Genomic DNA, 12407 nt, shown 5'->3' with positions numbered 1-12407 from the left:
CCTCTCCCGTTTTATGCACAACAGCTGTCACGAACTTCACGCTGCACGCGCGTCTGTTCGCTGGTGAAATACACGATCGAGTAGTGTTCGTTCTAATTTCCTTCGCTCCGCACAGCCAAGTATAACAAAATAAGTTAAAAGGGGGGCGGGGGGGGAACGCCATTCATTCAATAGAACACATTACATGGAAATATATAAATATCTGCAATTCAGGACGGAAAAACATGAATCAGTATTTTAGGTCAAGATTTTGTTACTCTCGCAGAAGCTGTTGTGGATATTTTAGAACTTGTAGGCTGATTTTACGGCTGGCATGCAAACAAGCGGAGATTCTGGATTTATCTCCACCAGAATGATAATCACAGGGAACCGCATATGAATTTGATGAGCCAACTATTCTACTTTCATTCGACACCAATTCAACATTGAGAAAAAAGTGCAATAACGCGATTCAACTCCCCAAGACTTACGGCGTAATTTCTTTCAGTTCGTATTATGCTTATTGTACGATTTTACGCCGTTAGCAAACAGTGTTATTTCTTTTAGTAAGCAACCAGACTTAACTATCAAGCCGCTTAGAGTCTCTTCTACTTCCTTGGTGTTTAAAGTAGATCCATGTTTCAATTGTAACGTCGTGGAGGGAATGACTTTCTGAAAAGATACAAAGTAAGTTAATTTCAAATTTACACATGGAAAGCTAATTTGACGATGGCTGACGTTGTGGAAGAATAATTACTTCGTGACCAAAATCTCGATGAAACCGATATTCTTTGTACCTTGAACTGACAACCTTTCTACAAGAGTTATTTTGAGCGAGAGATGTGACTTGATCATGTCCATACAAGTAAGGGTCCGTAGTTTAACAGCGAGATCACGTGCACTGATCAGCCCCCAAAAACACGAAGATAGAACAGAAAAATTGAAAGTAGTAACTTCTCTGCTTCAGTCAGAGAAATGATAAAGTCACGCGAGGTAAAATCCTTACTGAATGTTCTTTTGTTACCTTCATAGTTACCTTTGATCTCGTTGTAACGTGACATTCCGTGAGTTAATTTTGCAGATAAAGTGACTCGTGAGCCCCTGTTTACATTAAAGGCGCTTCCAGAGGAAGACGGGCAAGCGATAATGCCAGTTCCTCCGAAATTGTCTGCGTTACACGGACGTTGAGATCGCAATGATTACAGATAGAACCGCATAACTGAGTTAAATCTCGCATTCTTATTGGTTATCGAAGCGAGATATTCATAGTAGAATTGCAAGTTGAAAACAAGGCAAAGTGATATTGTTTCGCATCTCTTGTTCTCTTGTTTCGCGCTCACGATAAAAACAATGTTCCTGTAGTTTCATAGATTTTCCTTCTTTTATTAAGTTCTGCGATTCAAGGAAAATTCTTTACCTGACTCGTGAAATTGCCGTTGTATTACACTTGAAAACCTACAACATACATAACTTTAACGCTGTTTTTCCTCTCTTCTTTATCCTCTTCCATCGTCGCACATTTTTTCCCAATCGTTCATGTTATTTAAAGGCTCGTGAACCTGTTTTACAGTCCCGAGTTTGAATTCCCCCTCTCCAGGTTTTATTGCTTTTCCTCTGCAACTCCTTTCTCAGAAATTCTCTGATAAAATTAACAGCTAACAATATCTGAGGAGAAGGGTAGGGTAGGGAAAGTTTGAACACCTGCATAATCTGTGGCTGCCGCCAGTGTCCTTTTTCTCTCTTTTTTTTTCCTTTCGCCTTTTCTCAATTACCAAGACAATTCGCTCGTTCATCCAGTAATCGTGACCAAAGTAAAACCCAATTCCTAAAGCATCCATACCCTATTAAACCAATCGCGTCAGTTTCTAAAAGATCTCAAGCAAAAAAGTTGACATGAAGTAAGGAAACAGTAAACTAAGGAGCATTGTGATCAAACGGATTTTCTGGAAGAATGCAGAAAAAAAAAAAAACTAAACACACATAGAGAATACTTGGAGAAAACTTGAAATTCTGCTGAAAATACCTTTATTTACATCGGTTAAAAGACTTAAGAAATACAGTTATCATTCAAATGGAGCTCTTACTAAAGTAAATAATTTTAGTGAATATATGCTACCAAAGTCTTGCATTAATATTGTTATCGATGATTAGAAGCTACTGTACATTTACCCTGCTTAGGGTAAGAGTCGTCAATCGCTGATCACTCGCTACATTATTGCTTTTTAAAATTGGTCAGAAGGCAGAGTATAAAATATCAGGGGAGGCCCATCTAACTCGGTTGGAGATGATTGACACTCTTGCCCAGCAGTCAGAGCAGCAGCACCAGAATTACCAAAGTAATTTATAACATAACCAAAGTAAAGCGCGCGCTCTGATTGGTCAATTTAGCGTCTCCCATTTGCCCATGGGTGTACGCTGCTGACGTGAGCAAATGCAAAGACTATTTTCCGCGCGCGCTTGTTTTTTCTGGTCACGTAAGATTTGTTAAATAAAAGGGAACTCTTTAGCTACAATGTATCAATGTTATGTTATAAAACAAATGGTAAACACCACACCATACACTATTGAGTTATGGATGCACTTGGGAGGTTGCTAAGCACGAAAGAAGCTAGAGTCACTCTCGGCTATCGCCTCGAGCGACTCTTACGCTTCTTTCGTGCTTAGCAACCTCCCGCGTGCATCCATAACTCAATAGTGTACGCTGTGGTGTTTACCATTTGTTAATTAGAGATCAATACAACACAGTTAGAGATATGTTTTCTTTCAAACACTCAGCCAGAGAAGCCGCACCAGCTTCACCAATGTTATTTCTGTTCAGATTTATACTTTTCAGGGATGAATTTTCTTTCAAAAACTCAGCCAGACTAGCAGCACCAGCTTCACCAATGTCATTTTCAATGTCAATGTCAATGTCACCAATGTCAATGTCATTTTCATCCAAGTCTAACTTTTGCAGAGATTTATTTTCTTTCAAACACTCAGCCAGAGAAGCAGCACCGTCATCACCAATTTTATTAAAACTCAATCTCAAATATGTCAGAGATGTATTCTCTTTCAAACACTCAGCCAGAGAAGCAGCACCAGCTTCACCAATGTCATTTTCATCCAAGTCTAACCTTTGCAGAGATTTATTTTCTTTCAAACACTCAGCCAGAGAAGCAGCACCGTCATCACCAATTTTATTATAACTCAAACTCAAATATGTCAGAGATGTATTCTCTTTGAAACAACCAGCTAGAGCAGCAGCACCAGCTTCACCAATGGCATTTTCCCCCAAGTCTAACGTTTCCCAAGATTTATTTTCTTTCAAAAACTCAGCCAGAGCAGCAGCACCGTCATCACCAATTTTATTGACAGACAAATTCAACTCTTTCAGAGATGTCTTCCCTTTCAAACAATTAGCGAGAGTAGCGGCACCGTCATCACGAATTTCATTACCAAACAAATGCAACGCTGTCATACTTGTATTTGTTCTAAGAATGTTGGTTAGTAAGATAGTTTTAGCCCCCTCTAATCTTAATGTGGGCCAAACAGTAATGGTTTCAATTTGAAGACAAGGTCCAAGAGCGCGGGCCAATTTTACATGGAAATTATTTTCATTTTTGCATTCATATATGCACTCTAATATAACAGTCATACTATTTTCGGCTTCCCTTTGCTCGACCTCCCGGTTTAACTGTGTCGCCATACTTTTCATAAGGTTCTCTGCTGTTTCCTCGCACCGTGCGGCAAGAATGCCAAATGTGAACAGAAGCACTTCTTTCAGCTCGTGGCGATATCGTCTGTCAACAGCTATGCTGTCTGTGCTAATTTCTTTCTTGATAAGCTGACAAACGAGATTCAAAGCGGCGAAGAACTCTTGGAAAGTCTTGTGAAGAAAGCCATAACGTCTAGTAGCTCGGAGTTTACTGCCTCCGGGCTGAACAGAGAGAAATCCAAGTTCAGGTAGATCACTTCCTTTGTGTTTTCCAAGCTCCTTCTCGTCAAAGTCCAAGTTGTCTTCTAATAAACTTTTCAAAGCTATCGAGCCAAGGTGGTTCAGTTGGCTTTCGTAAAGTACAACAAGGTCCGCCTCGTCGACTTCTGAAAGTTGTTTCCTTGCTCTGTATCTTCTTAGTATACAATCCACTATGTCCATGTACAGCTTACTTCTGCTTTCAGGAAATACACCGTTCAAATCTTCATAGACCAGGCAAATAAGTGCAGTGTTGAGAGGATTCGTCGACATTTCATGTAAGGTTTTATCGTCATCCAGTCGTTCGATAAGCTGTTCGGCCAAGTTTGTCTTCTCTCTGAAGTACTTTTTGATGAAGGTTTTCACATCTTCTTCAGTGAATCCCTCCACCTCTAGCAGCATGTCGCAGTATTTTCGAACTTTGACTCCAGCCTCTTGCCGTGCAGCTACAACCACGCGACATTTTGGCAGCGTTCGGCCTTGAATAATTTCTGATAACATTGGTAGCTTCTTCTCAGAAACTTCATCCAATCCATCGAGTACCAGGAGAACTTTAGATTGATTGTGGTGAATGAAGTCGAGGAATCTCTTTCTTTGGTCATCACCGATATCTCGAAGTAGAAGTTGATCATCAATGGCTTCCCAAAGGTCAGACTGAACTTCACGACATTTAATCAAAAGCACTATGCAGAATTTTGCGAAGGAATTTCCGGCTGCGCGTTTTTGAGTGACCCAGTCGAAAACAACCTTTTTGCAGTAAGTTGTCTTTCCCATACCAGGCTTCCCTTCTATTAATACAAGTCTTGGTTCTTCACATTCTTCGTGCGGGTTGAAGATTTCAGAAATTGTGACAACTCGGTCTGTAGCTGTTCCTCTCGTTTTCTTTTTGTAGGTGATTTTAAGTCTGGTGTAGAGGTCTCCAAAAGAAAAGTTCAAGTCTTCACACCAGGGAAGGAGGTTCATCGTACCCTCGCGGGTTTTGTAGAGTTGAGAAATGTTCTCAATCATTTCGGTGGGATCAAAGGCGTCTAAAATAAAAATAATTCTCGTCAGGTGTTAAGTCAAACTGTCGAAACCACCTTGGTTTTTCGAAATATTGCAAAACATTTTTTCCATGCAAGCGAAAGTCCCTTCAGCGCTCAAAGGTCCGTTTTTTAAAAGCGCCGATCATCGAATGGCACAAATTGAATTACTCGTCTTTTCACAAAACTCTTGTTTGAGGAATTTTTTTCTTTCGCGCATTTAGATCGATCCTTTGTGAGAAAAAATCACCTAAGTTTTTCTTTTATAACGGCTCTTTACATTGAAAATTATTTTCAATTTGACACCTACTTTGCCTTTGCCACTATGACCGTAAATATGCAACTTTTACATCGGCTCAGCGCAAAATTCCAACCTCTACCCAATGATATATTTATTCAAACTAACTAAAATGGGTTAGAGGAGTATGGAAATATAAAAATATCTTGCGGTTTCGGCGAACTTCTTGTACAGCCGATCAACGTCATATGCACATTTTCGAAAATTCCACCCAACAATGCCCAAAAGCGGAGTCAATTATTTACGAAATTTACGCCTTCGACCCATGGTTGACGCCTGAATTGAACATTTTGCAGCTTTTTCATGCTTCATGATACCATGAAACAGCATTTAGGGGAGAGAAATCTCTACACCCATCTACAAAAATGTTGCCGCCGAAAGGTGATTCATCGCTCTAAGTGTCCTATTGTTATGTTTATCACGCAGTAAAGAGAGACAAGAAAAGAAATCACGAAAAGGCAAGATAGATATGAAAATTGGTCATGTTGATCCAAAATATTTCTTATTATCCATTTAAAAAGTTTCCTTATTAATATTACTTGAAGTGCACTAATTTTGTATTGGATAATGTATTCTCTAATTTTATACTGTACTAACTTATTCAAAGGACCCATCTGCTGTGTTTATTATCCAAAAGCTCCCGTGAAATCGCCAGAAAATAGTATATTCACGAAAACACACTAAATATGCCAAGTAGATTATTATTTTCATCGATTTTTCAAGACTTTATAAAGTGAAAGGAACTGCTTACAAACTTTATTAATATTGTGTCACGCAACGTAATCATGCGAAATTCAATGACGAGATCGTCCGAAAATCAAGTTTTACCAAGTTGTATTTATTTCAAAATGAAAATTTCCTCTCTCCTACGCGCAAAACTGACGCTATAGTTTGTAGTTTGTAATCGGCCTGGTAGTTTTCCACGGCGCAGCCGGTGAGTGGCTTCTCGATCCTACTTTCAGCTTCTTGCCGCCTGGCGGTTTTTTGAACATAGATGATTATAGAAAAGACCCCAACTAGAAGGCATCGAGGATAATTCGAAGTAATTGTAAGAATATCGTGTGCCTCTCAATCCTTTTAAATCAAGTGCTATCGAGCAAAAATCTTATCGTTTGGCGGGTGTGACTTGGTTTTGATTGACATTCTATTTGATTGTTATGATGAGTAGCAATTTTTCAAAACGTGTCTGACATACTAAAGAAGTTACCGCTATGACATAGTTTGAACTGTGATATATATCTGATATTTCGAAGTCTTTCCGATGGCCACCCTATCAACAAAATCAGAGAAGAAAACTTTTCAGTTTACACGAAATTTACGCGCAGATCCATGGAAGCTACCACTTGTCAATTATTATTGATTCGCAAAATTAGATTTGGGTCAAAGGTTAAATAGTTAACGCGACAACAGCACGATAGACGGTCAAACCCAAAGCAAAGATGCAACTAACTGAGGCTCAATCCGCGTAGATTGAGCATACATTTGGAGTAAATAAGCTTGTATGCAGAGTCACACGGGAAGAAAGAGCTCGAACGAGTGATAAGTATTTTCAGCCCTTAATAATTGCAGAAAAGGGCACATTCAGCTCTCTCAAGCGGAATACATCGCCTATAACCCTTGAATTTAAAAACCTCCGCACCACAGCGACATAGAAATATAGAATTGATAAACCTCCAAGGGAGGAATAACGAAAACAACGTGACCAAAAACTCGACTGATTTCGTGACTGCACCTGGAAACGAGACCTAAAATATAAACTTAAGAAACTTTTCCTACTTATTCTTGGTGGGAAAAGACACGACATCTGGCTCTTTAGCTGTTTGTCCTATTTTGTGTTGCTACCAGTATAGACGAGACCCAACGAGGTCAAAATAATATCTCAAGTTGCATCTCTGGCCTCACATTGTAATATATCTCTTAACCCGTTGTCAAGTTGAATTTTGCACGAAGTTCTTAGTGGTATAATCAGCCCCAGCAATTTCAATTATTACCCAGTCAAAAAATTAAATTTGTCTAAAAGGTTGTGAAGCACAGAAATGGGAGTCCAGGCTCTTTTTATCGCATTTTAAAATACAGAAGAACATGGGTTAGCTTAAGAAATGTTACACATTCCGTGAGCCTTTAAAATTAAGATGAGTCAATTACAGCCAATCTGAGCTATCGTCACCCATTTCGCAAAATGTTTCCCAGGCATGGCAAAGTACCATAATCATTGATTTAGCGTCTTTGTTCTCCTTCTCTAAGAAGGGCCCCTCTCGAATCTGGTTTTTGTTAATGAGCGCCCCTATTCTGATAAGCACTCCTACTGGATAAGCACTCATGTTCTGTTAAGCGCCCCGATTCTGTTTCAGTGATGGCACTGCTAGAGTATATTTGCAACGAGATCAACCGTAGTTCATTTTCCTTTCAGTTCTCATTTAAGCCTCGTTACAGAAAACGGTAACCACGTGAGTGCACAGTTTCTTCAAACGAATAATCTCGTTTGCGACCATTGCCTTGTCGGTAGTTTTAGTCTTGCAGGATCCCTGGACAAGTCTGTTCTGTAGTCTTCTATATTAATGGAACAATTCAAGCTTTTTTTTTGCATATTCTTCTGTTTCTGAGAAGAAAAATAAGCGCCCTATCCCTAATGAGCTTGTTTTGCACAGGCACCCTTTCTTGAGGCACCAAAAGTAAAGGCCACCGAACGCTGCATCGAAAATTACAGTAGCTCTGATACAGTTTAGAATTTTGACAAGGAAACTAATCACGCCCGCCTATTTTTTTTCTTTTAATAAATTGTAAAGTCGTCGAAAAAAGAAAAGGTTTTCTATAGTTCTCCTTTTGCATTTTTTGGCGACGACTGACCTCCCTTTGATTTCTCCCGAAAACTATGTTATGATCCCCCCTAAATCCTTCATTTCCTTCTCCCCGCCCACTCCTAGCCAACCAATAACGACTTTTCATCACGGCTGGTTATTTAAACAAAGTTTAGCATTTTTTTTACAAAACTGCTATCTAAACTATCTTCATTTTAGTTGAATCTTTTATCTGAACATTTATTTTTGACAGTGTCAAGAAGGTGGAAAGTTAGCAATGTATGGAAATTTATTGAGTTAAATCCACCGTCACTTAGAGAATCCCTGCGGCTCACTGTTTGCGTAAAACCAGGGTTTGGGTTAGACCTCGGGTAAATAACCGACCCTAAGATTCTGGTTCACGACTCGTGACTCGAGTTTGGGCTTTGAACACGTACATACATCATCAAAACATCATTAAAACATTTAACGGGAAAACTGGACGATAGATGTCAAACCCAAAGCAAAGATGCAACTAAGTAGGGTATGATGGGTGTACATTGAGCATACATTTGGAGTAAATATACGTGTAAGCAGAGTTACGCGGGAAGAAAGAGCTCGAACGAGTGAGATGTATTTTCAGTCCTTAGGACCTAAATAGGAAAAAAGGAATTAATGCAGGAAAAAAGGCCGTTCAGCGCTCTCGAGCTGAGACCATCGCCTATGGCCCTTGAATTGAAAAGTACCCGCACCACAGCGACAGAAAAATAAGGAACATGTAAACCTCCAAGGGAGGAACGATGAAAACACGGACCAAAAGCTCGAGATCTCGTCATTGCACCTAGAGAACATAACTCACGAGACTTACAAAATAAACTTAAGGAACGTTTCGTACTTATTCTTGGCGGGAAAAGACAGACATTTGGCTTTTTAGCTCTTTTTTCTATTTGTGTTGCGACCAGTGAAGGCAAAGACCTTCGCTTCAACGGTTTGCCGGATTGGTGTTCGTATTAAAGAACGATGTTCTTGGAAGAGGACAGATTTCTACCTTGAGCGCATTATCAATGAGGTCTGTAAGGAGCTCATGCAGGCAGTCCCCTCAGAGCTACCCTCATTGACACTGGATCGAATAACAAATTATTTTTATAATGCAACTTTATTTCATTGTCATGAGGGTGGAGTAACAACCCACCTCTTTTAAGTACATGCCAACTGGTTTAGGTTACCTAGCCGTGAAATCAGTTGATCACATACTGGTAACCACAGACTTTGGACGTGGGTGTAAAGTTAAGATGCACTTTTCACACCCTCTTTAAGGGTAGAGTGCCTGTGAGCTGGTTAGAATTTTATTGTAAACCTTGTAGAGGAGTTATTGAAAAAAAAAAAAGTAACATCGTCCTGATAGTGTTGTGGAACTGACCCTGATTCTGCGTGTCATCCGGATGTTCCACCCCTGAGTTCACGTTGTCACTCACTTGTCGGCCGTCTTCACTGTTCATCTGGCCACGATCAGTTCTGATTGTTTCGTTTAGTTGCCGATGATGATGACAGATATATTTTAATTACACGACTCGTGATGACATTAATTCCGTAAAATGATTTTAAAGTGTTAGCTTATCATGCTTTAAACCAGTTCTTGAGAAGAATCAGTAAAGAGAGAAGTAGGTTTTTTATAATCTGTTCGCTTACCCGAATCTGCTAGCCTGAAGAGAGAAATCTGTTTTCACGACCCGCCACAGAGGTAAGTTTCCAATCATGTTTTCTTGAATTTTGGTACGAGATTAAGACTTAATTTGCATTTTTCTGATTTCGAGTTACAAATGTATTCCTCTTGGATCCAATGATTCTTAAAGCTTGGATAATATTGCACGATTTGGGATCAGTTCGTGGGCCTCACTTTCTACGCGGAACACTGATCAACTCTGAAGGTCAATTTATACAAGTAACTTAGTCTGCATAGGTTATGAGCCTTTTTTTCATTTTGAAATACAGTCCAAAAAAATCGTTTGAATCACCTGCAAGATCAGTTTTGGTTAAAGACTTTTTCGTAGGACTGACTTCCATACCTCGTGGTCCACTATTGCTTCAAAAACATTCTGCATGAGAGAGTTGTTTAGGAGGATCTCGCGATAGAATAAATTCTGTAAATTTCTTACCTGACCCTTCAACTGCTATGTCTTCGACATTCCAAGGACATTTTTCAAAAATTTCTCGCTGGTACAAAACAACTGCGCGACTTCGAAAATACCACGCAAAATAAAAGAAGCTGGACGATGATGATGGCGAGATTGGAATTTGATTTTCCCTTTGTAATGGAGATCATTACATTGCAGCTTCTGGTGGAGTGGATTCAACGTGGTGCACATTTTGATCCTAAGGATGGGGGCAGGGTGGGGTGGGAGACAACTGATAATGGATGGAATCGCTAAGTACTACCCGTAGAAAATTATGAAAAAAATGTAGAAGAGGTTTATCTTACATATTTCGCAGACTATCATATCAGTTTTAATTGAATTTCCTATCATGTAGTACTGATTGAGTTCTTACCTGCATTCCTCGTGTCCTCTCTCAGCTGAGTGTCCAACTTTTCTCTAATGTTTCGCACTTCACTACTGATCTGCTGCAACTCTTGTCTGTTTGGGTCTGATGATAGAAGGTAATGTTTATGTCAGTTTTGAAAATTGGGACATTTAGGTAAAGATGCCGCAAATCAAGGAGGAGGTGGGGGTGGGGGGGAGTTGGATCGGTAAAGTGATGAGTTGGTGAAAAGAGTATCCGGTCTTTTCGTCCAAGAGTCTTTCCGTCTAAGTACTTTTCATCTGAAGTCTTTGGTCCACTTGTCCAATATCAAGTCTTTTCGTCAAAGTTGTAACATTGTTTTAAATGAAGTAGTAACAAGATATATTTTATCAAATAGTGACAAAAGTAAAGACTTGCCGTTTAATTATTTCGCGCAAAAGAAATGGGAATATTAGGCTTGTTGTTAAGCGTCTATTGTGCGTAATAGACAACTATGGGTAACATCAATTAGTGTCCGATACAACCAACAACATATTCCAACATGATAAAGAAGTAAAACTAACCAAAAATGATTAACAAATAAACCTAACCCAAAAATGACCCCAAATAAACATCTCTGTGTATTTATCGTAATTGACGATGTTGAAATTGTAAACGAGGATCAGTTAGTAAGAGCTATCGAAACCAAAATGGCAACGGCTCGCACTAATAAGTTCTTTATATAGCCTTATCTAGCCTTCTAAAAGTTACTTAAATGCTCCCAGATAAGACTTAACATTTAGACGAACAGACCTAGATGAAAAAACTTTGGAACGAAAAGACTTGGACGAAAAGACTATTGGACAAAAAGACCGTAATTCGGTTAAAAGTATTAGTGTATTAGCACTGCAAATGAAAGAAAGAAATGGTTTGGCCCATGAACAGCCTAGGATCCAACGATCATAACTCAAATATCTAAGGTAACCATAACCATAACGTGTCTCTAACATCATCAACTCAAAACCGGAAAGAAGTGCAAAGCCTTCTAGAAGTGCCTGAATATTATCACAGGATCAGTCTTAACTTCCCACGGCAGTGAGGAGCGTAATATAAATTCGCTACAGTGTAAGCAACATGAAAATTAGAAATAGCCGCAACAAACTCTAGGAAGCACCTCCACCAGGGTCATCTTAGGACGGTAGAGAGAATTTTAGGGGGGCAATACAATGTTATTAAGGTTAAAATGGTTCCATTCCTTCCATTTCTCCTATCTAGTGTTTAGGTGCATGGAGGTGGGCTGTAGCTAGGGAGACCCCTTATCTCTCAAGATATTAGAAGCCCCTTTCCTCCTTCTCACCCTAGGTTGCACATCCTTTACTGTCCCATTGTTTCATCTAAATAAGATCACGTGCGATTTTATCTTATTAATATCTTAAAAAACAGAATAATTTAGCATTTTCATTCATTGCGTTAAAAATTAGATCATTCGTTGGGTTCAAATTTAGAATAAGATAAAATTCAGATCATCATTGGGTTACAAAAAAGTAAGGAAAAATAGAAATTACTCAATTGTTCTGTTGTACGCCAAAATGTGCCAATTTTCGCAGCTCGGTGGCGGTGAAGATTGTGGCCGAGTTTATCGTGTGCATGCAACGTCTTCAAGAAAGGTTGTAGGACCTGGGCAGCCATTCCCTGAATGTCAAACAGTACTAAGTTCGTCGAAGAAGAGTTTGTTCCAAGAGTTTGTCGCGGTTTTTTCTAATTTTTTCTCATTTTCATGTTGCTTACACTGTAGTTCATTTATATTACGCTCCTCACTGCCGTGGGAAGTTAAGACTGATCCTGTGATAATATTCAGGCACTTCTAGAACATCTTA

General features: G+C 39.3%; 1 protein-coding gene across 1 annotated transcript; it reads right to left on the bottom strand.

Annotated features, from left to right (window-relative positions):
• Positions 1-2710: 2710 nt before the first annotated feature.
• On the bottom strand, positions 2711-4958 carry LOC148726154 (NACHT, LRR and PYD domains-containing protein 12-like). The gene has a single exon (XM_088728674.1). It carries the CDS (start codon positions 4940-4942, stop codon positions 2711-2713), a length of 2232 nt encoding a protein of 743 aa, XP_088584800.1. The 5' UTR covers positions 4943-4958.
• Between the last annotated feature and the right edge of the window lie 7449 nt (positions 4959-12407).

The sequence above is a fragment of the Stylophora pistillata genome, chromosome 7, assembly GCF_964205215.1.
Source record: "Stylophora pistillata chromosome 7, jaStyPist1.2, whole genome shotgun sequence".
NCBI lineage: Eukaryota > Metazoa > Cnidaria > Anthozoa > Scleractinia > Pocilloporidae > Stylophora > Stylophora pistillata.
Note: the sequence above shows the minus strand (reverse complement) of the source record. Positions and strands in the feature narration are given on the sequence as shown.